Genomic DNA, 27,018 nt, shown 5'->3' on the forward strand with positions numbered 1-27,018 from the left:
ACGGATGTTGTACTTGGTGAAGGCCTTCCTGGAATAAGCCCTACTTGATCGCCAGCTTTTTGTCTGATGGATTTTGTTTGGTAATATTTTGTCTAAGCTTTTGTACCCTTGTTCCCAAATGAAATTAGACTGGCTATTTCCCTGTCGTCTACTGTCTGCTAAACTTTTAGAAGTATGGCTATTACTCTCAGAGAGGGCCCACATTCTCTCCTTGTGCGCGCTCTGGGATAGCGTGTGTTAGGTTGGACGGTTCTTGCTCCTCATATGCCTTTCAAATAAAACTTTTCAAGTAAAACTGATTGAGTTTGGGGTTTCTTTGAAGAATGGTTTTAAAGTACTTACTGGATGCCTTCAGTGGTTATAGGACTATAAGATTTTTTTTTTTTTTTTTGCTTAGGTCTGTGTTGCTAGGCACCTGTAATCCCCACCACGCGTTTCATTTTCCCCTTCATTTTATATACGTTTTCAACCTGCAGGCAAAGAGGGCTCATAACGGATGATGATAATGACAGGGGAGAAAGGAGTGACGAGAGGGAGGGAGAGAGGAAGAGGGAGAGAGGTGAGGTGAGGTGAGTGTATTGGTCTTAATATTCCCATCCCTTCCCTCAGCCTTCCCAACAGCTGACGTTACAAATGAGCACCATTGTCTCCCACACTCTTCTTAACACTTACTCGTCTATAATACCTGAGAAAAGTTCCTCTTGTATTTATAAGATTGGTTTTTACCTGGTTTTCTTTAAAAAAAAAATTTATTTATCTTTATATGTCTAGGTGTTTCATCTGTAGTTACATCTGTGCACCATATGGATGCAGTGCCTAAAGAGACCAAAAGAGGGCGTCAGAACCCCTGGAACTGGCATTCCAGATGGTTGTGATCCACCGTGGCTGGGAATTGAACCTGGGTTCATCAGGAAGACCAGTCAGGTGAACTTTTAGCCGTTGAGCCATCTCTCCAGCCCCTACCCTTTTTACTCCATTTTTATGTTTAATCTTAGCAGAGTTTTCTTAGTTGTATTAGTCATTTCAGAGAAGCAGCTTTTAGCTTCATTAACTTCATTTGTTATTTATCGCTACTTTTGGACTCAATTTCTATTCTAAGCATATTTTTCTCTTTGTGTGTGGGTGTTGTGTACATATATGTGCCTGTGTGTGCACGTGTGTGCATGTATGTGTAGAGGCCAGAGATCAAAGAGCGTCTTCCTCATTTACTCTCTGACTTATTTAAGTATCTAACAGAATTGGAGCTCACTGAACTATGCTGGCTTCTAGCATGCTCTATGATCCTGCCTGACTCAGCACATTAAGTGGGAAAGTTTTAAAATTATTCTATATATAGGCTGGTGAGCTGGGTGGGTGGACACGGATGCCTGCCACAGGCCCCTCTATTTAGAACTGAGAAAGCTGACATTCTGTCTAAATAAAACGATTTCATAACCGAAGTCAGAACGTTCGTTGGACCAGCCTTACTACTTGCCTTGATTATCTGATTTAAACAACTGGGTCGAAAGACAAGCCAGTGCGGTGAATTATTAACTGCGGACCCCCTGTGTCAGAGCTGTCAAAGGAACGGATAGCTTGATTACTGTCCTCGGTTTTTCCTGCAGTGTGACTCCAGACCCCACTCAAGAGTTTTTGCACTGGTAACACGGGAGACGCTGTGATCACGGTGCTAGTGCTACACTAATAAACTAAGCCTTAAAGCTTAGTGAGATGTTTCCAGGAGAGACAAACGCCGGTGATCAGCCCCATGTCCCTAACGGGCATGCTTGACAGAGCTCCATTAGCAGGCCTGCCTGCCAGGTGTCACGGTCCAGAGACGCCACCACTCAGCTGCTGCAGGGTCCTCTGACTCCTCCTCGTCCTCAGCTGGCGAGGTCGCAGTGCTGATGGCCGTCTCAGCGGGAGAGTTCAGACCCTTCCAGCTGACTCCCGATAATTGCTCTAACACCTGAGCAGCTGCCAAAAACAGCTTTTCAACTTACCTTAATATTTTGCTGCCACATGCTTGTCCGCTTAAGAGCTGGGAACTGCCATTTTCAACCAAAATAAGAGTTCCCCTTCTACCATCGTTAGATGGAGATGTTTGGATGGAGATCACGCAGCCGCCTTTCACAGCCTCTGGCCAGCAATCTAGACTGTCGTACCCTTTACAGGCACAGCTGCCTCATCTCAGCTGACACAGCCTGATTCACTAAAATGTGTACAGACGAGGAAGGGGCCTGGAGCTCTCTGCTGAGTGCTTGGATTACCTTCTCCCTTACACTAGCAAATGCAAGCCTAAATACTAGTCCTTAGCACGAAGTGCTTCGGGCGGGAAGGCAGCTTTCTCCTAGGGCTGGGGGGGCCTCGTCTGGTGACATCGCGAACACTGGGTTTTGGGGAAGTCCCTGTATGTTATACACCTGAGCTTGCATTTCGGAGGCGACATGAAGAAGGCTGGACTGGATGGTAACGGGACACCTTTCTGGATTTGCAGCTGAGATTATAGTCCGTTGACACTGCTACCTCAGTCTCATCCGTGCAATACTTCGAGTGCTCTAAACCGACAGAAGGAGAACCTTATGAGCATCTTGAACACTGTTTATCGGGAGTGGGTCGGCGGCCGCACCTTCTGGGAGAACAAGTTTACTGGCTGCCTTGTAATCGTTTAAAATATTTTATTAAGTGCCGATTTAAAAAAAAAATGCAAGAGAAAAATGTGACACCTTAGAGCAAATGCTTGAAGGTAACCAAGTATCATTATAAATATTGTATTTTATAAAATCGCTTTTATATCTTCGTACAGCTCAATTCTAGCATACCCTTCCACAGAGATGGATGCACAAGCCTTCCCAGCCACCGGGCGCTTGCTGCTGTTTCCCATCAGGCAGCGGGGCGGGAGGGTTCTCAGATGTCTGCTTCTCACAGGGCAGGCTCAGGGCTTCCGCCGGCAGAACGCGGGAGGGGCTCACACTTCCGTCACGTGAGGACTGCCTTGGCCCCACCTCCCAGAATGCTCAGTATTAAGTCGTGTGGGTTTTATTTCTACGTGGGGAGAATATATCTTTCGGTGGCGATGAGCAAGTGCAGCTAAGCCGCAGAGCTCAGGGCTAACACTGCTTGTTCTTCAGGGCGTTCATGGGCTTCTGGTTCTTATTCTTGAACATCTTGACAAAGCTGTTTGGCATGATTTTGCCACGTCCATCTTCACCCACTTGTCCCATAATAATGTAATTCAGACCTAAAGAAAGAGAATATATATTATATATAAACATACATTTATATAGAAATGTTTTCTTTTTCTTCTTCATGCTCATGGCTAAAGGCTTCCTGCCCCATCAGAGCCGACAATGTTTTAGGCCTGTCTACCTTCCCTAGACCAGCCCCTGCCTGGCAAGGTCCCCACAGAAGGAAGGCGCCGGGTCCATCCTCACCTCTTCTGAGAAGGGGACACTGCCTGCAGACCACGGTGAGCTTCACGCTCATGTTCTTGCCGGCCTGCTGGATGGCCAGGTTCCCCTCCCTGTAGATGCTGATGATGGAGACCGTGGCGTGCAGGCTCCCGCCTCGCGTGACCGTTGTGATGACGGTGCCGGCTAGCACTGTGGAGGAAAACCGACGGTGAAGGCAAACCCGGGCAGAGCCGAAAACGGTTTCAGTCCTCTCCAGTTTCCGAAAAGAAAATTTAGTGCTAAAGGGCTCTCAGAACTGGGCACTAGAAATGCAGGTTGGACACGGATCAGAGAGCTACAAGGCCTGTGTTTGGGGGTTTAGTTCCCAGAAGAGAAATCCAGCCGCTTTCCCACATGCTAACCCTAGTCCCTGAGATGGAAACTCACTTAAAATTCTCCCTCCAACATGTGGATAGATTGCCACAGAGAGGACAGAGTTATGAGCCTGGCTTATTGGTTGATTAAATGAGGGGGGAGGGGAAGGCGGGCTGGGGGAGGGAAGGGAGAGGGAGGAATGGGGGGACGGAATAGGAAGGGATGAAGGAATCAGGATGTCTGGTTATGTAGTAAGGGCCTCCGGGAGAGAAGCCCCATCCCTAGGTGGAGGGCACGGCCCGCAGCGGGTAGGGACTTTAACCTATGAGTGCCTAGCAAGTCTGTTCTTCTCACTTAGAAAATCAAAGCAGAGAGCTGTGCGCCCCTTCACACGACCCCAAACCGTCCCCAGGAGGCGTTTCCTTCCCCTCCGAGAACTCCCTGTCCCTGGGTGATAATCCGCTCACCGCGCCATCCGAGTGGGCCACAGACCACGGGCTCAATCTAGTGTCAGACCTGGCTGCCGTTAGCCCTCCGGACGGCAACTCCTCCCACCCAAGACTAACCCAGGAGTGGCTGCAAATACACCTGGCGATCTTTGCTGGACCCAGCACGGAAACTGCAGAAAGACCCGCCCCTTCCCCACCAGACAGTCCCTGGGCCGCAGACACTTGCCACCGGAGGGTGCTGAGAAGAAGCTGGAACTTGGGGTGGGGGGGGGGGTGGGCTTGTTCTTGATAACCTGTTCCGCTGCAGCCACTTTCCTTTCCCGATGAGTTTAAATTTGGCGTCTCCTGTTCTCAGGTGGTTTTCGCGAGGGTGTGAGTTTCTAATTACCCTTAGGGAAGCCCAAGCGCTTCATGCCTCCCTCCTCCTCTCGGTCCAGTTTGCAGGAGCGTCAACTGGACGTCTGATTTTCACGTTTTATACCTCGGCGCTTTGGAAACCCGAGGCTGAGAACGCGCTCGCGTTTCTTTTGGCCGTGAGCTTAGCTATCTAATGTACGTAAGCCGTAGCCCAGATGTGAGAAAATAGACCTCTGGAGTATGAAAAGCAGACCAAAACACGTAGGACAGAAAGACTCCGCAGGCTTTTTCACAAAGTCAGCCAGAACCGGGGGTAGCAGGGCCGGGTACCAAGAGTCAGCTCGTTAAACTGATGGGCGGGGGCGGGGGAAAACTGTTTCTAGAGCTTGTTTTTCTCATTGTGAGGCCCAGCAGTCCAAAGAGCGCAGGTGGACACACGCGGGTGGACACTGCTTCCCCGGGAAACCAATGCTGTTGCTGAACCGCCTCTATGCAAGTCACCTGCGGGGGGGGGGGGGGGAGGGGCGTGCCTTTGAGATTAAGCACGCAAGTCTCAAGTTTCTCGTTAGAGAGAGAAGGCTGGTCTCTGTTTCTTACCAAAGTTGCTTGAACAGTAATTGCTCTCCAGAGTCCCAGTCCGTCTACACTTTTGCTGACACAGGGCCACGGTGGGTTTTAAACCTAATGCAAAGAAGAAATTCAAAGAAGGGAGTCATGAGATTCAGGAAAATGAATTCGAGTCTAATTTGGTGTTTATATCAGAATCTAGCCAGTTGCAAATACCATTCATTTCCCTGAGCCACCAATCTACCACTGCAATGAAATACTTATGAGCCACGCAAGAGGAATTCTTCCTGCTACCAGCTACTGTCTTTCTCACAGGAACTCAGTATTCTCCACTGGATTTTAAACCTGAGATCAACAATAATCCGAGTTTAGCCTCATTCTCTCCTCTTTTAAAACCAGTGGTTCTCAGCCTTCCTAAGGCTGCGACCCTTTAATACCGTTCCTCATGTTCTGAGGACCCCCAACCATAAAATTATTTTCGTTGCTGCTTCATAACTGTAATTTTGCTGTTGTTATGAATTGTAATGTAGATACCTGATGTTTCCAATGGTCTTAGGTGACCCCTGGGAAAGGTTGAGAATCTCTGCTTTATATGAACTCCATCACAGAAAGACCTGTGTGCCCAGGTTAGGAAAACAGAACAAAAGAAAGCACACACACACACACACACACACACACACACACTAAAAAAAAAAACTACAAAAAAAAACAGAAAAAGCAACAGGACAAATCTGAGATGACTGAGCACACGTCAATTCTTCACAAGAGGGATTCTGTGGTGGTCTGTGAGGGTTAGAGTAGCTTCTTGGTGTGCTTAAAATATGCAGCTAGCTAGAGTTCAGTAGCACAGGGATTTAGGAATGCTACTCAGGTGTAAAGCGTCAGGTCTGACGCCAGGAATCACTTTATTTTGATCTCAGGAAGTAAACACTAACCAGTTCCTTCATCAAAAGTCATCAGTCAACACTAACCAGTTCCTTCATCAAAAGTCACAAAGTGAAGGTCTAATTAGACACAAGCACAGTTGTTCTCAGTTGTTCTCAGTTGGCGGTAACTTTGTTCTGTGGGTGACATGGTGATCCCAGGAAACCGTCACGGTTTTATGACTGAGGGGGCACCAACGGCATCTCGTTCACAGTGTAAACTGTGCGTTGGTGCTGGTTGGTTTCTGCCAACCTGTCACAAACTGAGACACCTCTGGGAGGAGGCCATCTGAGCTGAGAAATGCCTCCATAAGATCAGCGTGGAGGCATCTTCTTGATTAACGGTCGCTCGCTGTGGGCGGTGCCGGCCCCGGGCTGGTGGTCCTGGGTTGTCTAAGAAAGCAAGCTTAGCAGGCGTGGAGGAGCAAGCCTGTAAGGAGCACCCCTCCATGGACACTGCACTACTCCTGCCCTGACTTCCCTGGATCCTGGACTACAAGACTTGTAAGATCAAAGACATTCTTCCCTTCCCAAGTAGCTTTCGGCCATGGTGTCTTATCACAGAAACACAAACCCTGGCTAAGACTGCGCTGCCGCTCACGTAGGGTCCCGAACTGAATGTGGGGGGAGGGGGTATCACAAAAAGTTTGGCACTCCTACAAAGTTTCAAGAAATGACTCCACTTCGAACACACAATGTGTCTGAATCCGAAGCGTTTGTGGCAGCGTCTGCCTGTGCTGCCCTAGGACCTGCAGTCTTCACACAGCTCAGGCTGCCAGGCCCCTCACACCGGGCCTCCCTGCCTGAAACACCTCGGCTCAGATTCCATTCGCCCGCGTGGAGCACCTGTTGAGTTTTTACTGTAGCTGCAAAGCTGCCTGCCCTAAAACACAAAAATTAGTTCTCTCCAAATGAGTCTCTCGGGGGAAACAAACCAGGCCTTAGGGTAGGCCCATGTCCGGCAGTAGATGGCCGACGCAACAGGAACTCGGCGGCAACTTTGGAGGTTCTTGGTCTCCTAATGTTAAGTGAAAGCATTTAAAAACAACAACAAAACAACCTTACAGATTCTTTTTGTATATACTATGGCTTTGTTTTAATGGGTTTTGTGGTTTTATGAGATGCCTGTGTGTGTGTGTGTGACTGTGTTTAGATGTGTTTCTTGTGCTTTCTCTTTGGTTGTTTTTCTTAAACATACATTTAAAAGAAAAAAAAAAAGAATTCAGAAAACATTTTAGGAGGAGGGAGCTATGTCATCTGTACTGGTTAGTTCTTTGTCAACTGTCAGCTTGTGTCACAAGCTAGAGACATCTTGGAAGAGAGAACCCTAACTGAGAAAGGGCTTTCATCGGATTGACTGTAGGCAAGTCTGTGGGGGCATCTTTTTTCTTTTTATTATTCTAAGTGTTTGACTCTTTTGCCTGTATGTATGTCTAGGTGCCACATGTATGCCTGATGCTGAGGAATGCTGGAAGAGGAGGTTGGACTGGAGTTTCAGACAGTTGTAGGCTGCCATGTGCGTGCTCGGAATCTAACCCAGGCCCTTGGGAAGAACAGCCAGTGTTCTTAACATCTGTGCCTTCTCTCCAGCCCTAGCATTTTCCTTCGTGATTGATGTTGGAGGGCATCGACCCCCTGAGGATGGTGCTGGACAGGTGGTTCAGAAAGCAAGCTGAGCGAGTCACGGAAGGCAAGCCAGTAAGCCTCGCTCCTTCACGGTCTCTGCCTCAGGTCCTGCCTCCAGCTTCATACCTTGACCTCCTGCCCTGACTTCCCTCAGGGATGGACTGCTTCCCACAGTGTGAGGTGAAATAAACCTCTCCGAAACAGACAGCGAATTGGGACTCTAGGAGTGCTGGTCTTCACCCAGAAGATAAACTTCCCTAATGACGCAGAAAAACTCCATGGCACAGGGATGAAGGTAAGCATCTTCCAGGTGGATTGTGGGAAATCGGCTCCTTTTCAGTCTTGGAATGTCTGCCAAGTCTATCTCTGCCCTCTGGCCCTTAAATCAGAGCTTGCACCACTCCACCTATCCCATCTTGTATTTATCTCAATTTCTGCACAAACAAACACCCCCTGGCTCTCCGCCTTTCTCATATGGATTCTTACACTATTTCTGGGGGTCCACCATCTTCATGGATGACCCAGCTTCATCCTCATTAGGGACTACCATCTGCCATCAAACCTAGGCTCAGATGTCCTCATACAGAATCATGTATGGTGCCCATCTCTTAAAAGGCAAATTTAGACATCCTAATATCCAGGATAGCCCCCTTCTTTCAGGATCATTTATTTAATCTAATGGCTACCTCACCCCATCGCTGGAGGGTCAGTGCCCTGAGCTCTCACATGGTTCCTAGCCAATTGACTCCAGCTAGCTTTTACTTGCTTAGTTATATCATTTGGTTTCTACAGTCCATTTTCCAGTCAACCACGTTGGGGTTTGGTCTGATGCTTGTATTTTGACACTAATTACTGGACCTCAAGATCTGGTTACTATCTGGATACACTTATCCTTGTTATCTAAACCTGCCTAAGACATTTTTCCTGATTGGTAGATTAAAGGCCTAAAACCTGGGCAGGGCAGAATGGGGTAGGTCTGGCTAAGGTTCCTGGGCTTTGGGAACAGGACAATCAGCAGAAACAGACAGATGGATGGGAAGAGAGAAGGAAGGAAGGAGGGCCCCTCGATGAGTTAGCATGGAGGAGGAACCATGTGGGCCTGGAGAAAGGACTCCAAGAATGGCGTAGAGAGAAACACCAAGATGAAAAAATGTGAGCAAGTATTTATAAGCTTATGGACGGGAGGTAGATCAGCTAGGAATTGTTAAGGTGGATGGCATTGGATGGGGGCTGGGAGGTAAATGGTGAGGTTATTGGGGCAGCATACATAAAAATATCTGCCCAGCCCAAAGTAGATAATTATAAAATCTAACAGGTGTCTGTGTCTTAGTAATTGTGACAGCAGGTTAAATGATACCTCCATAATAATTGTAGCCTAATGATAAACATTTATGAGGACATACCCTTTAAATATGCCACAGCACAACCACTTTCTTTACAGTCGTTTAAACCGTCATGTTCTCTCTCTCCATCAAGAAGTCCTCCTGCAGGAGAATGCTCTTTTTGGTGCCTACACTCGCGTTAGCTGAGTTCACAGCACCAGAAAGTGACAGGCTCCCGGTGAATCAACCGGCTGCCCCATTTCCACAGCCGTTTGTCAGATTTTCATTCTCTTAGCCACTAGTACCGTCACTCCTCCCCAGCGTGCCTCAGTGGTCACAGCAGAGAACCTCCTTGGTGTACCCACTAACCCTCAAGGCCACCTCCACACCCACGCTCTCTTCTTTGGCTTCTCTTAGGGAGGAGGCTACGCTCTTTGGTCCAAGCCTTTTTGGTAGCCGTCTACAGCCTTTGTGACAGACCTTCCCATCTCTGTTCCTCTGTCCCCTGCATTCACCTCTCTGTCACTGCACCATACTGGTGTTACTGTGTTGGTCTCTCAATGGTTCTATCTATCTATCTATCTATCTATCTATCTATCTATCTATCTATCCATCTATCCATCTATCTATCTTCAGTTAACCACCAGGGCCTGCCACTGTCCTCCGCCCATGTCTGGGCTATGTCCTACCACAGTTCAGCTAAACAACCAAAAAGCATGCTCACTGTCTTGATCCTTACCATCTGTTGATTTCAAAGGGCCAGGCTGACCTCTGCAGCCAACAAACCTCACCTTGATCTTTACTCAAAACCCTCAACGGCTTCACCCTGTGATGCTTAGGTCTGGAAAGCCAGAGCACTCAGGGCATGTGGAGGGAGGTGAAGCTTGAAGACGAAGATGGAGGCCGGAGGGGAGGCCAGCTGAAGGCTTTTACGTAGTGTATAAAGGAGTTTGGAGTTCTGGGCTCTCAAGAATGGTAATCACCAGCCACATTAGTTACTGCATGACTACTTATATTCTAGTCACTCGCCAGGGCTGCCATATTGGATCACATACCTACAAGTGATGAATTTAATGAAAGGATGATGTGGCCTGTGCTGGGTTGGGAGACGCAAGCGGTGAGGTAAGATAAAGGGAGGCAACTACGAGAATATCTATCGGTGTTGGGGACATGCTTGTGCAAACAAGGAGAAGACAGGCTTGGAGCAAAAGAGTGTGACAAAAGAGTGTGATACGCTTTCCTTTAAGTGTCTCAAAATGTTTGGGAGTGAGTTGCAACCCACATTTGCAGTTTTAGAGAAAGTTTAGAGAAACTGGAGCTGAAAGCCAGAAAGCCACTAGCACCATGGATCTGTCCAGATAGTTCACTGGGAAAAATAAGAACACCTGGTCTGTGGGGGGCTGGAGAGATGGCTCAGGGGTTAGGAGCACCGTCCGCCCTTCCAAAGGGCTCAATTCCCAGCACCCACATGGCAGCTCACAACTGTGACACCTTCACACTAATGCACGTAAAGTGAAGTTAAACAAATTAAAAAAAAAAAAAAAGAACACCTGGGGACAGTGGACAGTGACAGGAGACATTGTGCAGCCAGGCCACAAGGTGGCTGGAACCAGAACTTCCAGAGCGCGCTGCTGTTCTGAACAACCCTGTCAGAGCAGGATGAAAAAACAGCAGGCATCGAAGCCCATGCTGTCACCAGCCAGTTTAACCCTCGCCCTGACTCCAGAGGATGGAACAGGTTGGACGGAGAGGCCAAATACCAGTGACTCCACCGATTCTTAGATCATGGCTCAGGACCATCTCCAGCTTCCGTAACCAGTGAATGTTTTCACTTGACTTACTCCAATTGAAAAAAAAAATACATATTTTATATGATTTTCACAGATGGAAAGCAAAACAAAATCTCAAAACTGGCAGTTGTTAAAAAACTGGCAGATATCAAGGTATCAAACATTAACCTAAATTACAGTTTTATGTAATAAAATGAAAACTCTAAGAAGATAGAAAAGAGGGGCAGGGGGGAGAAAGGTCACCAGGACAGCAGTCTTCAAATTACAGTTTAACAGGAGGGATGCTCTAGAATCCAACAGCACTGTGGTGTGACTAATTGTTGTATGAGAGTTAAAATAGTGAGTTCACGTTTTTAAATGTATGATGGATAGGTATATGTGCAGGTGCCAGAGTACAATTGGGTTTATAAAGCTAGTGTTTGTGTTATAATCAGCTTCCTTGTGATTTTGAGGTGGCCACTGTTTTCCCCCGTGGCTAATGCAAACCATCAGCTTGAGCGTGCTTACCTACCTTTTTTTTTTTTTAATCCATGAAATCTCATTACTCTCTCTCACAAGTTCTCATCTCCTTCTTTTTCATGCACCTCCTTATTTTGTCTACCTCAAGAGAGTTCTCTTCAGAATTCTAACAGATTTGTGCCAACTTCCAAACACCAGAACTTACCTGTAGTTACGGGGACTGTGGTGGTGACGGGCATGGCTGTGGTTGTGGGAATTTTTTTTGGCCTGAATTTGTAGTGACCAATGAATCCATCCGCTGTCAAACTTAAGTCTGACAAAAACTGAATGAGAAGTTCATTTCTCTCGGACACGATCGGCCTAGGAGAGAAACACACTTAAAGTTTACGTGACGCCTCTCTGAAAATGTCAAGTCTAGCTCTCAATTCATTTTTGATGGTAGATTAGCAACTCGTTGAAAACCAAAAATTCAAAACACTTGAAATTAAAAAAAAAAAAAGAAAGAAAGAAAGAAAAGAAAGTCCTAACACACCATCTCTTTTTGCGCAAGGGGCAACTAAACCTAGAACTTAGTGATCTTCCCACAATCCTGTGGTCAGGATTTGAACCCAGGGCCCCGTGACTCTAGTGACAATGGAAGACACCGGGACCAATGTGAACACTGACGTCGAGGCTGTTTCCCACAAGCCCCTGAGGCTTTGCCTGACTTGTGACTCTGAACCAAGTCTGTAATTGTCGTCAGCTGCTGGCAACGGAGAATTTGAGGGTCAGATCTGATGACGAAGAGGGCTCAGAGACAGCACATTTTGGTTTTTAGAGGAAGGTCTGATGCCTGCAATGACCCCATTTCTATTTCTAGTCCCCACGAGGGAAGCGGCTGGTGAGGGAAGAGAGCAGGTGACTACTGACAGGGAGTCAAAGCGCCGTTAGGAACTTGATGGTTAACTGGGACTACAGGGCTAGAGGGACACTAACCAAACCTCAAACGCCGCTGATTCTTAGCGTATAACTGCAGGAAGTGTCCGTTTCACTTGAGCTGCTATTGTTTTTTAAAAATGGTAAGAATGCTCTTTGGTTAAAAAACAAACAAACAAACAAAAAAAAACAATTCATAAGCAGAAAAAAATTAAACTAGCTATTTCATTGAATTAGTGATTTGCTGAAACTCCTCTTCTGGGGCATGCCTCTAGTCAAAGCACCTCGGCCTCTCATTGGCCCCTAACGAGCAGCTCGCTTCTGTTCCACCTGCTGCGAACAGGCAGATCCATACTTGAGCAAACCAGCTGGGAGAACAGAATGTCTTCAGTCATGAGGAGCAACCTTTTTAACCAAGTGTGGGACCAACAGAAGCAGGAGCCTCATGACCTACGTCTATATTTCCTGTCACCAAGGCAACTGGGATCGTGGAAATGATGCTTCAGAGAGTCAAGCTTTTAACAGATGTATTTCAAATCGCCTACACACAATTTTAAAACTTCCCTATTCACAATTCTTGCCAACAAAACATGCTAATCTTGTTTAAATGATAAAACTGCAGCAAGTGCTTTCTATAGGCAGCAAGGGAAATCCAGTCAGGCTGGCCTTCTATAAAGGTGCTTGTCATTCTTGTGACCACGCCCTGACTTTTATGTAACCGGGCAACGTTATATCAGAAATTCGTTTTTTTTTTTCGAAGATGAGAATTTTAGTAACAGAAGTAGATTTTAATTGTGGCACTTTGAGGAAACACAACAGAATCACAGTGCAGGGAGGGCCAGGTGCTGCATCTGCGAGTTGCTGTTATGAATGACTAGGAAGGGGAGACAGAATCGCACCCAGAAATTGATCAGAAGGCCGGCTGGGGAGGCAGTGAGCCAATAGCAGTAGCTGCCTCTGGCTTTAACCTCTGCAGTCTCTCCTTTGCTTGCTACAGCCAGCCAGCCACCGTGACTGCTATTTTTATCTCCTAAATATTTCTTGATCTAAATTGTCTTCTCTATCTCTGAAAAGCCTCCAATATAACATGTTGTAGTGACATTTCTTTGTGTTACTGTGTGTCTGGGCCGGCGAGCTTCCTGGCTGCCTGTCTCTGCCTCTCAGCTCACTCCTGCTGAACTGCAAGCATGGGCCACGGTGACTAGGTTTTCTGTTTATGGGGGCTCTGTGGTTCCAACTCACGTCCCCACACTTGAGGAAGGAGCACATCTATCAGCTAAAACCACCTCTCCAGCCGGGAGAGTGATTTACTCAAGGAAGGATTCTTTCATAACAGAGATTTTCTTCTCTGCCTTGTTGGCTTTCCCAAGGCCACAGCAACAGCCTTCCTGTTCATCCTGTCCAGATGTGGAACCCAGAACCACTGGGCACATCATCCCACATCTCCGTGCACACGTGGCGGCGAGGGGGGGGAGAGGCTCCTAACTCCACAGGATGTGGAGCTCCACACATTCTTCAGCCTTATTTCTCTCCAGGTTCCAGCTCAAGGTCCAGGCGTCAGAAGCAGCATACATGTCTAGAAATGAGGCCGCCCTCCCCTCTGCCTCTCCCCAACCTTCCTTCCTTCAGTAGCCATTCTCTCCAAACCCTTCCTCTGATGAAAGCCTTGTGTTTTCCTTTTTCAGTATCTTCTAGCTAAGACATTCTTTGCTGTCGTGTTGATATTATAATGTGGCTGGGAATATGATCAACCATTCCCTTGTTCACAAACATTGGGAAGTTTAGTTTTCCCCCATCACAAATAATACTGCCGAGAAAATTCTTGCCTATGCTGTGGTGCCTCTGGGCAAAGGGTCTTCAGTTGGCACATGAGGAGAGCAGACTGTATCTATGTGCCAGGCCATTGACTACAGGTCATGTTTAATTTTACTGTGTAGTCCCAACCTGATTTTCTATGTGGGTTGACCAAATCACATCTTTTCAAAAGCTTGCTCACCACAGAGATTTCTTCTTATAGAAATTTCTTCTCATGGTTTTTTTGTTTTGTTTTGTTTTTTGCCCATTTTCCCCCCTATGGAGTTGTCTTTCCCTGAGTTTCTTCTAGTATGTTGTAAGACTTAGGACATTGTCAAATAAATGTTACAGTTACATCTCTTTGGTGTGTCTTCCCTTTTCTTTATCTTTGGGGTATACAAAAATCCTCCTTTCAAATTCCTCGTTACAGTCTCGTTCCATCTGTTGTTGATCCGGGCGTGATTATAGACATATAAGCTCATTTTGCTTTATGAATAAGTGGACTCTGCCCCCTACCCGCTTTCAGTTGGGTCTTCCTTCCCTGCTGGCACAAGGGTCTCTGTAGCGCGCACTGTCTGTAGACACACGTGGATAAGCTCCTGGCCTTTCTTCACACTCCACTTTCCTTTCTTTCTGGTAAAATCTCAGTCTTAACCCACAGCTCCCTGATGCAGTCTCCTACCCACGGGTAGGCGAGTCCTCTCTCCATGCTTTCCTTTAGGATTCAGTGTTGTCCCCAGCACCCACAGTCTTGCCAGTCCATCTACATTTTAGAACATAGCTGACAGATCTAATCCTAATCCAGTTTCATCATTGCTGTCCAGCGGTGAGTCTTTCCTGTCAAGAGCATTTCCCGTCATTTAAGTGTTTTAAAACTATCTTCTAGTCGGATTTTATACTTTTCCGTATTGACACCTAGCACACAAGTTCTAAAAATTTATTTGGGGGGGGCATTTAATATGTTTGTAGCTTTAAAAATGTTTTAAAAATATGGTCAGCAGGTAAAGAAACGTGCTATCAAGAATGATGAGCTGGGTTTTAACCCCAGATCCCACATGGTGGAAGGAGAGGACCTACCCATATTTGCAAGTTGTCCTCTGACCTCCACAGCTATGGTAAGGCATGTGTGCCCATACACACGCACACACAAAGAAACAAATAAAAAAAAAATAAGCTGTTGAACAACTCCTATTTTTTTTTTTCTAGAAAGATCTATGTAATGTTGAAACACCTGTTTCTCGGGTGCTTATCAGAATGCCAGAGGAAAACCATGTTGACTTGTGTGGGGGCTGGACCGGACTGGTGATTTCCCATTGGCCGTCGTGATGAGATGTGGGCATTTTGCCCCTCACCTCACCAGGGTCATGTCAAGCGAGGCCAGCTGCAGCCTGGGGTGAGAGCAGCATGGGGTGGGGCTAGTCTGGGAACTTGCCCTTGACATTCCCCACCACCACTTCTGTATGTACGTGGTCAAATGTTCAGACACTGGGATGTGAAACGCTTTGTTTGCTGTCCCAGAATGCACCTTGGTAAAGGAGAACTCGAGCTGTTCTGAGCTCCCTGTATTGTGCTGTCTGAAGCACTTTACTGAGCTCATTCTGCTTCCCCATTTGGCTGGGGGGGGTCGTAAGGAACTGTGATACTAATGAAATCTCTGGCCTGGATCATCAGCCCATGCAGCCCTCCTGACCCCAGCTTTAAGTCTTTCCTTCGGCTATTGCTTTCTTTCTTTCTTCTTCTTCTTTTTTTTTTTGGGGGGGGGGAAGTCTGGATCAGACTTGTTTCTCCTGCTTCAAAGGGAAGAAAAAAACCCTACTGGTCAAATATCTTGAACAATTTCTATAGCTCTTTCTTTTTCCCCGCATCTATTTTGGATGACAAGGAGACATTTTCTCTATTTGCGGGACGCAGCGCCTCCCAACCGTGCTAACTTGGGTAACAATGGGAAAAGCCATGTCTCAAGCAGAGGTCCACCGAAGAAAACATCTGGATTTGTCATAAGCTTCCAGGTTTCCTTGTCTGGAACGTTCTGGCCCCTGGCTTTCTCCTTTTTTCTTGGAAGTTCCCATTCTTCTCAGTGCTTGAGCTCCCGTTGGCAGGTCTGTGACTCAGGCAGAGTATCTGTCCTGGGGCACTGGCCTTGCCTCTTTGTCCACTTGGCTCCTGGACTCAGTGTTTGGGTGGCTGTGGACAGGACTCCGCTATCATGGGACCCAAAGCTTCCTCAACAAACAACAATGTAGCGTTTTCCGGAAAGCAAAGCTAATTAGGGAATTTAGTGGGGCATAAGTTGTACCGGCTGGTTTTGTGTGTCAACTTGACACAAGCTAGAGTCATCAGAGAGGAAGAGCCTCAGCTGAGGAAATGCCTCCTGGAGATCCAGCTGTAAAGCATTTTCTCATTTAGTGACCAATGGGGAGGGCCCAGCCCATTGTGGGTGGTGCCATCCCTGGGCTGGTGGTCCTGGGTTCTATAAGAAAGCAGGCTGTGCAAACCAGTAAGCAGCACCCCTCCATGGCCTCTGCATCAGCTCCTACCTCCAGGTTCCTGCCCTGCTTGAGTTCCTGTCCTGACTTCCTCCAGTGATAGACTATGATCTGGGAGTGTAAGCCGAATGAATAAACACTTTCCTCACCATCTTGCTCTTGAAACCCTAACTCAGACATGGGTTTAGAGTCATTAAAACATTAACGACACAGCAGGTGCTACTTACGCAGGCGGACTGTCGCCACAGTACTTTCCGATTCTTTTGGCGTCGTTGACTTCCCCACCGTTGAACACGGCCATGTAGTCATAGCGGCAGTAGTTATCTCTCTCAACATCAAACTTCTCAAACTTTAACTCTATGAGCTTTGGGAAAAGCACAGCACGGAAGTGTCAATGACCCAAATAACTCCCCCTGAAACTGGTACTGGAGATCTATTATACTGTACCATGGCAACTGTGGAGGACAGTAATGTACATTTGAAAATTGCTGAGAGCACAGATTTTGCATGTTGTCAGTGTGTACGAACACAAAAGTCTAACTATGCTAAGCGAAAGATAGGCTAATTGGTTCAATTGTAATATTTTATCAAATAAGCATCGTGAAACCATCACCAGGTCCTGTAGGTACATATGATCTTATTTGCCAACTATACCGCACTAAAGCTGGAGAGAAAAAGAGGAAAAAGAGGGGGGTTTTGTCTGGATAACTGGGTGTGTGTTGGGGTGATAAAAGGGACCTGCATACTAGTCCATTCTTCCCTGAAAAAGAATGAACAGAAATAAAAATTATTATCTAAGATAATTCCCCCATATTAATTACATCTGAGTGTGGTGTGTGTGCCTGGTGTGTAGTCATGAGTAGTCAGGTATAGTCACGTGTGTGTGTGGTCATGAGATGAGTAGGTTTCTCCTTTTGAGGGGAGATGAACATGCTTATTGCATGTAAAGGAGTCAGTCTGGGGATGAGATTTTTAGGGAGGTGGGATCTGATCAGAGTTGCTGAAGTGTGCAATGCTCAGGCTCCAAGCACAGGCTCGTGGAGGCATTCGTGATGGGAAAGCACTGCCTTACTCATGCTAAAATTTGCTTGTTAAAATAAAATAAACTATGTTAAAACATCTCCTTTGGGGAGCCACTGACTTTTCACCAGCAACTAATAAAATACTTTCCATTTAAAAATTGGCTGAACTTCCCTGCCCTAAAAATTAGTTACATAAAAGCTTTTGGGGACGAGATTAAAAGAAGTAAGAGGAGAAAGGAGAAGGCTGTGATAAAATGCAGAGGCAGTGCTTTTGAAGAACGTTCCATTGACTTGTACAGATTTCTTAGGTTTAATTTTCCTGCCGTTTTCCTTTTAGACAGAACCCCCAGTGGGTTCCAAATACTCCAACACTGGTGAAAAATTCAACCGAGTGAAGTGAAACAAACCAGAGAAACAGCTCAAACTCCAAATAGTGGAGGGAGGAACCATGAGGGAAAATGCAGGACTGTACGTTGGAAGCAGATACACTGACATTACTCGGTCAGCTGTGTTGGCAATGTCACAGACAAGTGATCGACACAATTCCAAGAATTACATAATGATCTTAAGTATTTCAAGAATGTACTTTTGGATATTACTATAAATGTAATCTCCTCAACAGACATGTAGCCTCCCATTATTAACTAAATGGCTACATTTCTAGCCTTTAAAACAAGACTGAGTTTTGAGATATGATCACAGTGTAGACGTATGCATTTGTATGTTCATGTGTGTTCACCTCAGTGACTTACATAGTGTATTTGTCTGGGTCATAACTGATGTGAAAAACAAGTGTGTGGCAAGTATTGTGGGGCTGTAGAGATGGCTCAGTGGGTAGGAGCACTGACTGCTCTTCCAGAGGTCCGGGGTTCAATTCCCAGCACAATTCAATTGTGAGCATGATGGCTCACAATCATCTGTAACTCCTGTTCCAAGGAATCAAAGCCCTCTTCTGGCCTCCACAGGCACCAGGTACATACATGGTTCACAAACATACATGCAGACAAGATGCTCATACACGGAAAATAAAATAATAATAATAATAATAATTTAAAAAGCAGTACTGTGATGCCCAGCAGACAGTGTTTGGACTAAAGTCAGGTAGTGTTTGAAAAAAAATAATTTTACAAATTTATTTTTGGAATTTCCTACAGCAAGATTCATCTATTCCTACACCAAATTCCTTCCTACAATTAGTATGTGGTTCCCAGAAAGGGCAGAAATCTATATAACCACATATTAATAAATGCTAGGAAACTAGATTTCAGTGTGCTTCAGAGCTTCAGTTCTCAACCTGTGGGTCGTGACCCCTGTGGGTCGTCTAGCAGATACTTACATTACAACTCTTAACGGTAGCACAATTCCACTTATGAAGCGGCGGTGAAATAATTTTATGGTCGGGGGTCACCACAACAGGAGGAACAGTGTTAAAGGGTGGCGGGGTTAGGAAGGTCGAGAACCGCTGAGCAACAGACAAGGGACTTGCACGCATTTTGTTCCAAACAACCCCAATCCTGACCACTTGTCACCAGAAAGAGGGCTTCCTGGAAGGCTCTGTAGCTGCTTGCTGGCTTTGCTGGAGCGAGGCGTGGCTCGGATGACGTGGACTGACCGAGCAAAGGGGATGCCGGCACGTGAGTGTGTTTGAGGGCCTCCAGTCCCTACACAGCCAGGCACTGACGCTCGCAGCCTCCTGCTTTCCATCTGCCACAGGCCTACACCGTCCCCTGGAATTTGCTTACAATCTGTATTTTCAAAACTGTTTTGAAAGTTATAATTACATAATAGAAAAAAAAATCAAATACACGATTTTGCAAGTCAAACAGTGCCAGGGACAACTTTAACTGGGGTCTACGTGAGAATGAGTGCTCGTGTCCAGCTGGGCTTTCCTCTCCTGTATCCTTAACTCTCGAGCCCCCGAGGCAGAACCTCACACCTCTTTGGTCCCATTTTCTGGAGTCTCACCTGGTTCTTCGGGGCTATGATGTGCCACACACAAGTAACTCCCACGGGGTAATCTCGGTCTGGCCAGTTGGGAGTTTTAAAGGAGCCGGAAGGTTTTTCAAGACGTCCTCCACAGTACCGGTCCCCTGAAGTTATTGAAGATGAAAAACAAACAGCTTTGTATCCTAATATAGGTCACAGTAACACCAGGAGGGCAGGAATGAGAATGTGAGGGGTATCAAATCAAGGCAACGCTAGGAGCTCTTCAGTTTTCGCTTTGAAAAAAAAAAATCACACAGCCTGTTCTACACATATAATTTGTTTGTTTTTGAGCTGGTCTTATGTAGCACAGGCTGGTCATGAATGCACGATGTACCTGAGTCCGAATTTGGTCCTCCTGTCTCCACCTCCTTGTGCTGTGATTGCAGGCACGTTATCACCATGCCCAGGTCGCAGAAATTAATAGCCTGACATCATTGCACACTAGAGAAGGAGGAGCGGACTCAGAAGCACAGCTTGTTTTTTTTCGGACAAAAAAAAGAACCATCGTTTTCCTCCTTTTGGACAAAAAAAAAAAAATTCCCACTTGCTCAGAATTGTAGACAGAATATATATGTACACAAAATTGTGTGTGTACACACACATATAATAAGTTTTGGAGATTGCTTAGTTTGTAGAAACAATGCAAGTTCACGGGTCTGAGGCATTAGCCTGGTGCCTCAAAATGCCCCAGAACCCAGGTGAAAAGTGCCAGGCATGGTAGTGTGTGCTCATAAGCTCAGCACTGGAGGGGGTGGGGGGTGGAGGCACATAGGTCCCTGAGGCACAGCGGCCATCCCGTCTAGCAGAGTTCCTATGAACTGACATGAAAACATCCCAAGACGCGGGGTTAGGTAACAAGAGAAAGTTATGGAATAAGATGTAACGTTACCTAGGTTTCGAAGAGCTGTTGTAAAAGAACATGTGTGTGAGCAAATATGGAGAGAAGCTGTTAGAAGCCACTGGTCACGCCTTTCTGGAGGGTGAGGTGAAGCAGTGGATTGGACGCCCCTGAAGATACGTGCAAGCTTTGCATTTCTACCCTACAAATTTCTGTATTTGACTCTTTACAAGAATATACACAGGCTTTCCTAAAGAGGGCTGGCTTTTAAAAATGATCTCTTGATGGTGTGTTGGCATTCCTTGGCTCTTTAAGAACGGCTATTATGCTCTGAGGGAGAAAATCCATATAAAGTGCCAGGAACAGTGCCCGACACACAATAGGTTATAAATCTCCCTGACCGTCATCACTATTGTCACCGTCCCTGTGTGAAAACGGGTACCTTTTCCGTCTGGTGCAGCGGCGGAGAACGTTGCCATGAAGCCACTTCCAGCGGTGTTGGCGTCGGAAATCATCTGTACCATCATCTTGTTGCCACTGGCTACAAGCGATCCAGGCCGGAACGTGCCACAGAAGCGCCCGATGCGCTGGCCATTGGCATGGCCGTTGTACACGTCCACGAAATCGTAGCGACACAGGTTGTCGTTCTCAAGGTCGATGAATCGAAAATTCAGAACGACCACTTTGCCCTCAGGGACCTGTCAAGAAAAAAAAGAAGAAGAAGAAAAACTGTGCAAAAAGAAGCAGCATCTGAGGTAGGCGTGGTGGCGCACGCCCGTAATCCCAGCACTTGGGGAGGCAGAGGCAGGTGGATTTCTGTGAGTTGGAGGCCAGCCTGGTCTACAAAGTGAGTCCAGGACAGCCAGGGTTACACAAAGAAACCCTGTCTCGAAAAACAAAACAAAGAAACGAACAAACCCCCATCTGTGGCCTGACAGCACTAAAAACAGCAGATTGAAGTAAAATACCAGGCCGGGGATGTGCCTCAGTGCACCCCTGCCTAGTGTGTGGGAAGCGATGGGTTCAAGCCCACCAACACACACTCATAAATGAATAGTTTGGACCTGAGGACTCTGGAGAGAGAATTAATGTCAGAGCCCAGAGAGTGTGGAGGCTCTGACAAAGAACAAGGCTGCTCCTGCTTCCCCTTGCTGCTCATGGTTGCTGTTGTCAGACAAGGAGTTGGAGATCTGAAATGAGGATTGGACTGGCTCCAAGGAACCCGAAGACCCTAACCAGCAGGAAGCAGCTAAGAGGACTACACCCCCTCTCCCACTAACCCTTTCTGTCTCCTACCTGGGGTTGGAGTGTTGGAAGGGATTGGGGCAGAGTAGGGAGAAAAGATAAAACAAATGTAAATAAAAGTTTTTTAAAAGTACGCTGTTTTTTTAAAAAAACAGTGAGGTTCAAAGTTAAGGGTTTATTTGGCAATTGTATAGTCAATCTTCAGATAGTTCAGTTGAGGCCAGAAAAAAAAATATGGTCCAAAATCTAGATCAGGTTAATTGGATAGTTGTTTCTTTATTTCTGCTTTAAATCACTAAATTTTAAAACATTTTTATTTGTTGTCCCCAGGTGAAAAGTGTGTTTGCCAAGTGACCCTGAAATACTATGCTCAGCAATGAATAAAGTCATCTTTCCCCTTATCATATTTTCTTCATCGTAATTTCCCATGCAATTATTATGATGCTTCCGTCTTTGTCCTATGAGTAGGAAGAAGAAATGTCTACAAAAGCATTTGGTGGGATGGCTGGTCATCAGACAGCTCACGTGTCTTTTACTTTTCTTCACTCAAGTTACTCAGCCCTAAATTTCAGAACACCTGTTTTATCCCTTCAACACCTGTTTTATCCTGACAGTGTGTTCACTGTCAGGATTTTCTTCTGTAACAATGAACTCGTGACACGGCAAAGGTCAGTGGTGGGCATACACATCTACAAGCCTAAGCTGATTGGTTCTATATTCGTCTTAACTAAGGGCCTCAGAATTAAAGGCCAGGGATACCCTAGCATTAATCTGCTTTCCCCAGAGCACGTTTTGTTTGACTACGGTATAATAATGTATTCAGTGTCATTTCCACAGGGGACAGTGCAGTGGGAAAATCCCAAGAGGGCTGACTTGGAACTTTCCATGTAACTTCGGATGATGTGAAGTTCTGATCCTCCTGCTTCCGCTTTCCCCATGCTGGGACTACAGGCATGTGCCACCAGGCTATGATTTATAACATACTAGGAACTGAACCCAGGGCCTTATGTTCACAAAGCAAACCCTCTACCAGCTAAGCCACAGGCACTGCAGCACTCTCTGGTTGCATTCTAATTGTTAAATACTTGCATTAATTATGCAAGTATCAGAAACTCCGGAGATATGATTTAAGAACCTAATAGAAAACGCAACCTAGTGTGTAAGGATTCTCACAAAAGCAAAGCATTGCACTTCAGAGACTTCTAATTTCAAATCTTCTTTAAACACTGTATCACATTCAATGATGAAAGCACTTGACAATTATTTGTTTGGGTGGCAATTGGACGAAGCTGTTGTTTTGCGAGATGATATTGGCTAGGGGATTCATTATCTGCCTGGAGGAGAAACAAGCCCATGTCCGTGCTTTTCCCAATCAGCAGCCATGTGGGGGCCAGTGCCAACGGCAGCAGCAATGAATGGCCTCAGCTCACCCACGGCCCCTGGGATGTCCTCATTGTCACAGGCACGCTTGCTGAGTCGCTGATGGCAAGGCTTTTGCCAGCAGACAGGGGAAGCGCAGTCTAAGCTGGTGGTTTGCATTTTCAGGGAAGGCAGAGCAAAATGCAAATCCGCGGGCAGCCTCGATGTGGAGGACACATCTGTAGAAACAGTCCTGTTTCCGGTCTGCAGCGCTCTTGCCCTGCCCCACCACTCATTCCTCGGAGAGAAAAGATCTGTTTCTGCAGCACGTCTGTCTTTTTAAAAGGGCCATCATTTCCACCTTCTAGGATTACTCTTTTTTACAGACAGACATGGTACTTCAGGCTCTAATGCTCAGAAGAGAGACAGGCCCACTGTTACCCGGCACATGCATCCCATATGTAGTCCAGAGAAAATTGACATTCAAAGTATGTGTGAGTATTTGGCTATCTTTGAAGATGGGAATAAGTGAGAACCCTACACAATCTTGTTCGTATGTAGCCTGTGTGTATCTCGAAAGTATATTTAAGGGAAATCTTGTCCATATTTAGGGAATAAAACACATTTTTTTACTGACTAGAAATAACTTGTAATTGTGTGAACACTTCCTTTTTGTCCCTGGAAATTTCACCAAGAAAGTTAAACTCCTTTCCCGTCTAGGAGGGAGGAAACCCACCCACTGGGGGGGGGTCTCTGGAGACCCAGTCACACTCCCCTGCTGGAAATCACCCCAAAACTTTCCTGCTGCATCTGGAAGCATAACAAACCTGGACTCCAGGTGTCAGGTATATTTCTAAACACATATGTCATATTTCTAAAAACATATGCTATCCCTGCAACCATTCCCACTGGCTCCATGAAGCTGATGCCCAGGATGATGGAAACTGAGGTACAGGGAAGTCAAGAGGCCGCATCATACAGCCCCTGACTATCATATATCTTCACTTTCATAAAGTCTGGCCTCCATGCAGGCCGGGGCCCTTTACTGTTTGGGGAACACTCCAAAGATGGCTCCTACCTCAGGGCTCACTGGCTCCCCAGTGTTTCCTCCTGATAGTCTATGATTGATTCACTTTATTTTAGATCTCAGCTCAAGGATTACCTCTTCACAGAGGACTATCCAAGCCCTTCAGGCATCATATACCAACCTATACATATATGCATACATATTTTCATACAATTATATGAAAATGTAAACCCACTTAAAGGTACAGATAAAAAATGTTATTAGTCTTAAGAGCAGGAAGAGACAACGGTTTGCACCTTGCTGTGCTTTCTGTGACCTGGCAGTGGGAGACTGAAGGGAGGTTTCCAAAGCTCATTCCCCCCCTCTCCAGACACACAGGACATTCACATTTCCAAGCCTCCTTTGCAGGTAGACTAAGGTCATGTGAAGAGGTCTGGGCCAGTAGTATGTCTGTAGAAGTGTCATATCAAAAATTCTGCATAATCCTTTTGAAGTTCTATTTTGGCTTTAAGAAAAGGATTCAATAGAGGAAACAGGAGGTCATAGGAGAAGACATTGCTATGCAGAGAAGGAGTTAGTGTCTGAGGACCGCTCCCCAGAGAGCCCCTCAGCCCCTCTGTGATCAGGGAGAACTGCGGGCTGTGTGAGGTCACTGGGGTTGGGTTGCTGCTTGGACTTGGTACGTTATGTTAGTGACATGCGTCAGTTTTCCGCCAACACCTCTACGACTTGCAGCTGTCATCTTTGTTGCTCTAGGTTCTTTATTCGTTCTTTATAAACAGACAGCTTGGTGTGCCTTGCAAAGAAAGCAGGTTCTAAAGGCAGCCAAGGGAGGAGCAGCTTTGCCCGGCGACAGCTATGTCGATTTCACTTGGCAAGCAGTGTTCGGTTAGGGCAACTCAGGTTAGAGAGGATGTGGACGGTCTGGGTCAGTCACAGAAACGAGACGCTGCAGAATAACTGGGACTCATGGTTGCTTGCCAGCTTTCCATCACGGTGACAAAATGCCCGAGGTGATGGAACTGCAAGAGAAGAGAGCCTGCGCGGAGGAGGCTCCACCCACACTGGGCTGGGCCCTCCCACGTCAATCACTAATTAAAAAACAAAAACACAAACACACACACACACACATCGCAGGCCAATCTGGTGGAGGCGTTTTCCCAACTGAGGGTCCTTTTCCCCAAAGGACTCTAGCTTATGTCAAGTTGACGTAACACTAGCCGTCGGAGGCCCCCTTGGTCTCACGGGCCACACTTTCCAGAGGTTTCACCACCCTAATGCAGTGCTCTTCAACCTTCTTATTGCTGTGACCCTTTAATATAGTTTTTTCACGTGCTGACCCCAAACTGTAAAATTATTTTTATTGCTACCTCATGACTGTGATTTTGCTGTCATGCCGTGTAAAGTAAAGATCTGTGTTTTCGGGTGGTCTTAAAGTGACCCCTGTGAAAAGGGTCGTTCAGCCCCTGACGAAGACCTCAACGCACATGTTGAGAACCACTGTCCTAATGGTACCCCAGGCTGAGTACCAAAGCATCAATACATGCCTTTTCAAGGCGCTTTCAACTCCACACTTCAGAATACAGTGATGGCTCTAAATTTAGTCTCCTAAATGACCCCATCTTTACCATGACCCCTTTACCTGACTAGACAGTGGGGAGGAGGGTCACCCAACAACTATAGATATGTCTTGACCTGAGTAAATAAATCGACCTCTTCCTCCTCTTTACCCACGTATGTTTTCCCTTCCTGGAATAGATTCTTTCTTCATCTCCAACCATTGACTCTCATCCCAATTTCAAAGTTGGGCCAAACATCCTTAGGAAACTGCTTCCCATAATCCACATCCCCTCAGGTCACTATCTAGGTGGAGTTATCATCCCTCTTTCCCCTCCAGAGCCCACGCTTCCTCTCCCGTTGGCAGACAACCAGTCAGCACACGTCCACTGTGGTCTTGGGCATGTTCTCAGCCTCACGGCGCACAACCAGGCCGTTCCCTTTGGAGACCTGTCTGTGTGACTGAAACACAGCAGCCGGGTCCAGGCAGCTGAGAAGGTCAGGGAGGTAGAGGCAGCAATGAAGGAAACTTTTCAATCTTCATTTTGTGTAATTCGATCTCCGATGAGCATCATTTTGGGGGGAAGGTATGGAGGGGCTTTTCTGTGCTGTTTGGGGATCTATCTTGCAAGTCAGCCAGCATTCATTAAATGCCAGGGAAGCACCATCACGGCCAAAAGAGAGGGAAGAAGTGAACTCCAAGAATGCGCGTGAGGCAGAGCCTGGCAACAGCTTTGTGCCGCAGGCTGGGCCTTGCTGAGACGAGAGGCATCACCTAAGGCGGATCTGCCTGTCCCGCCGGTCTCCCTCATTACACGCTTTGTTGCGCAGTCCATGTGTGCAGGGTTTCTGGATTGTGCTTCCTCACAGGGAGGTGCAAAAGCCAATTTCTAAAGTAAGACGATCTCTCTGCATCTTCAAAGAGTCACTTTAGGACATTCTTTCCGGTCTCCAGAGGTTGTCAAAATGAGTTAATCCAGGCCAAGATAAACACGATTGGTGATTTGTGGAGGAGAAAAGTGTCCCTACATTAAACAATTAGCCCACGTTATAGCTATTTTTAAGCACAAAAGCAATAAAAGCCAGAGGAGCCTTTTACGAGTGGAATCCTTTTTGTCACAGGGCAAAAGGACCATGCCATTGACTCTCTGGAAATTTTTTCTTTGTGTGTGCACAAACTTGTGTGTGTACATGTGTGTGGTATATGCAGGTCCTCATACATGTGGAAGCTGAGGTCAACATCCTTAGGAGCTTAGGAGTTCTTCAGGAGCTGTCCACCTTGTTTTTTGAGACGGAGTCTCTCGCTGGGACCCAGGACTCTCGGGTTAGGCTGGGCTGAGTGGATAGCAGGCCCCAGAGACCACGGCTAGCTTTCCACACTGGCTCTGGGGGCCAGACTCTGAAGCCCTTTAGCAGCTGCGCTCTGGCCCAGCCCCTGGTGCTTTCTTCTTAAATGATCAGAAGTGTAACTCCCCCAAACCTGTATAAGGTAGAGCTTATTTCCATCCAGTGACATAAAGAAAGGGGGGAACCCCCTGAAACGCCATTTT

General features: G+C 46.5%; 1 protein-coding gene across 3 annotated transcripts in view; it reads right to left on the minus strand.

Moving 5' to 3' along the window:
* Nucleotides 1-2,643: 2,643 nt before the first annotated feature.
* Pcolce2 (procollagen C-endopeptidase enhancer 2) overlaps nt 2,644-27,018 on the minus strand; it is a 115,096-nt gene continuing 90,721 nt past the window's right edge. For all 3 annotated transcript variants that reach the window (XM_060385509.1, XM_021653082.2, XM_060385510.1), the window contains exons 3-9: nt 20,723-20,978; nt 19,422-19,546; nt 16,662-16,798; nt 11,445-11,599; nt 5,150-5,233; nt 3,414-3,581; nt 2,644-3,220 (exon numbers count right to left, since the gene is read on the minus strand). In XM_060385509.1, coding sequence (XP_060241492.1) covers nt 3,090-3,220; nt 3,414-3,581; nt 5,150-5,233; nt 11,445-11,599; nt 16,662-16,798; nt 19,422-19,546; nt 20,723-20,978 — 1,056 coding nt within the window. In that variant the 3' untranslated portion in view covers nt 2,644-3,089. The remainder of the gene's footprint in view (nt 3,221-3,413; nt 3,582-5,149; nt 5,234-11,444; nt 11,600-16,661; nt 16,799-19,421; nt 19,547-20,722; nt 20,979-27,018) is intronic.

The sequence above is a fragment of the Meriones unguiculatus genome, chromosome 6, assembly GCF_030254825.1.
Source record: "Meriones unguiculatus strain TT.TT164.6M chromosome 6, Bangor_MerUng_6.1, whole genome shotgun sequence".
NCBI lineage: Eukaryota > Metazoa > Chordata > Mammalia > Rodentia > Muridae > Meriones > Meriones unguiculatus.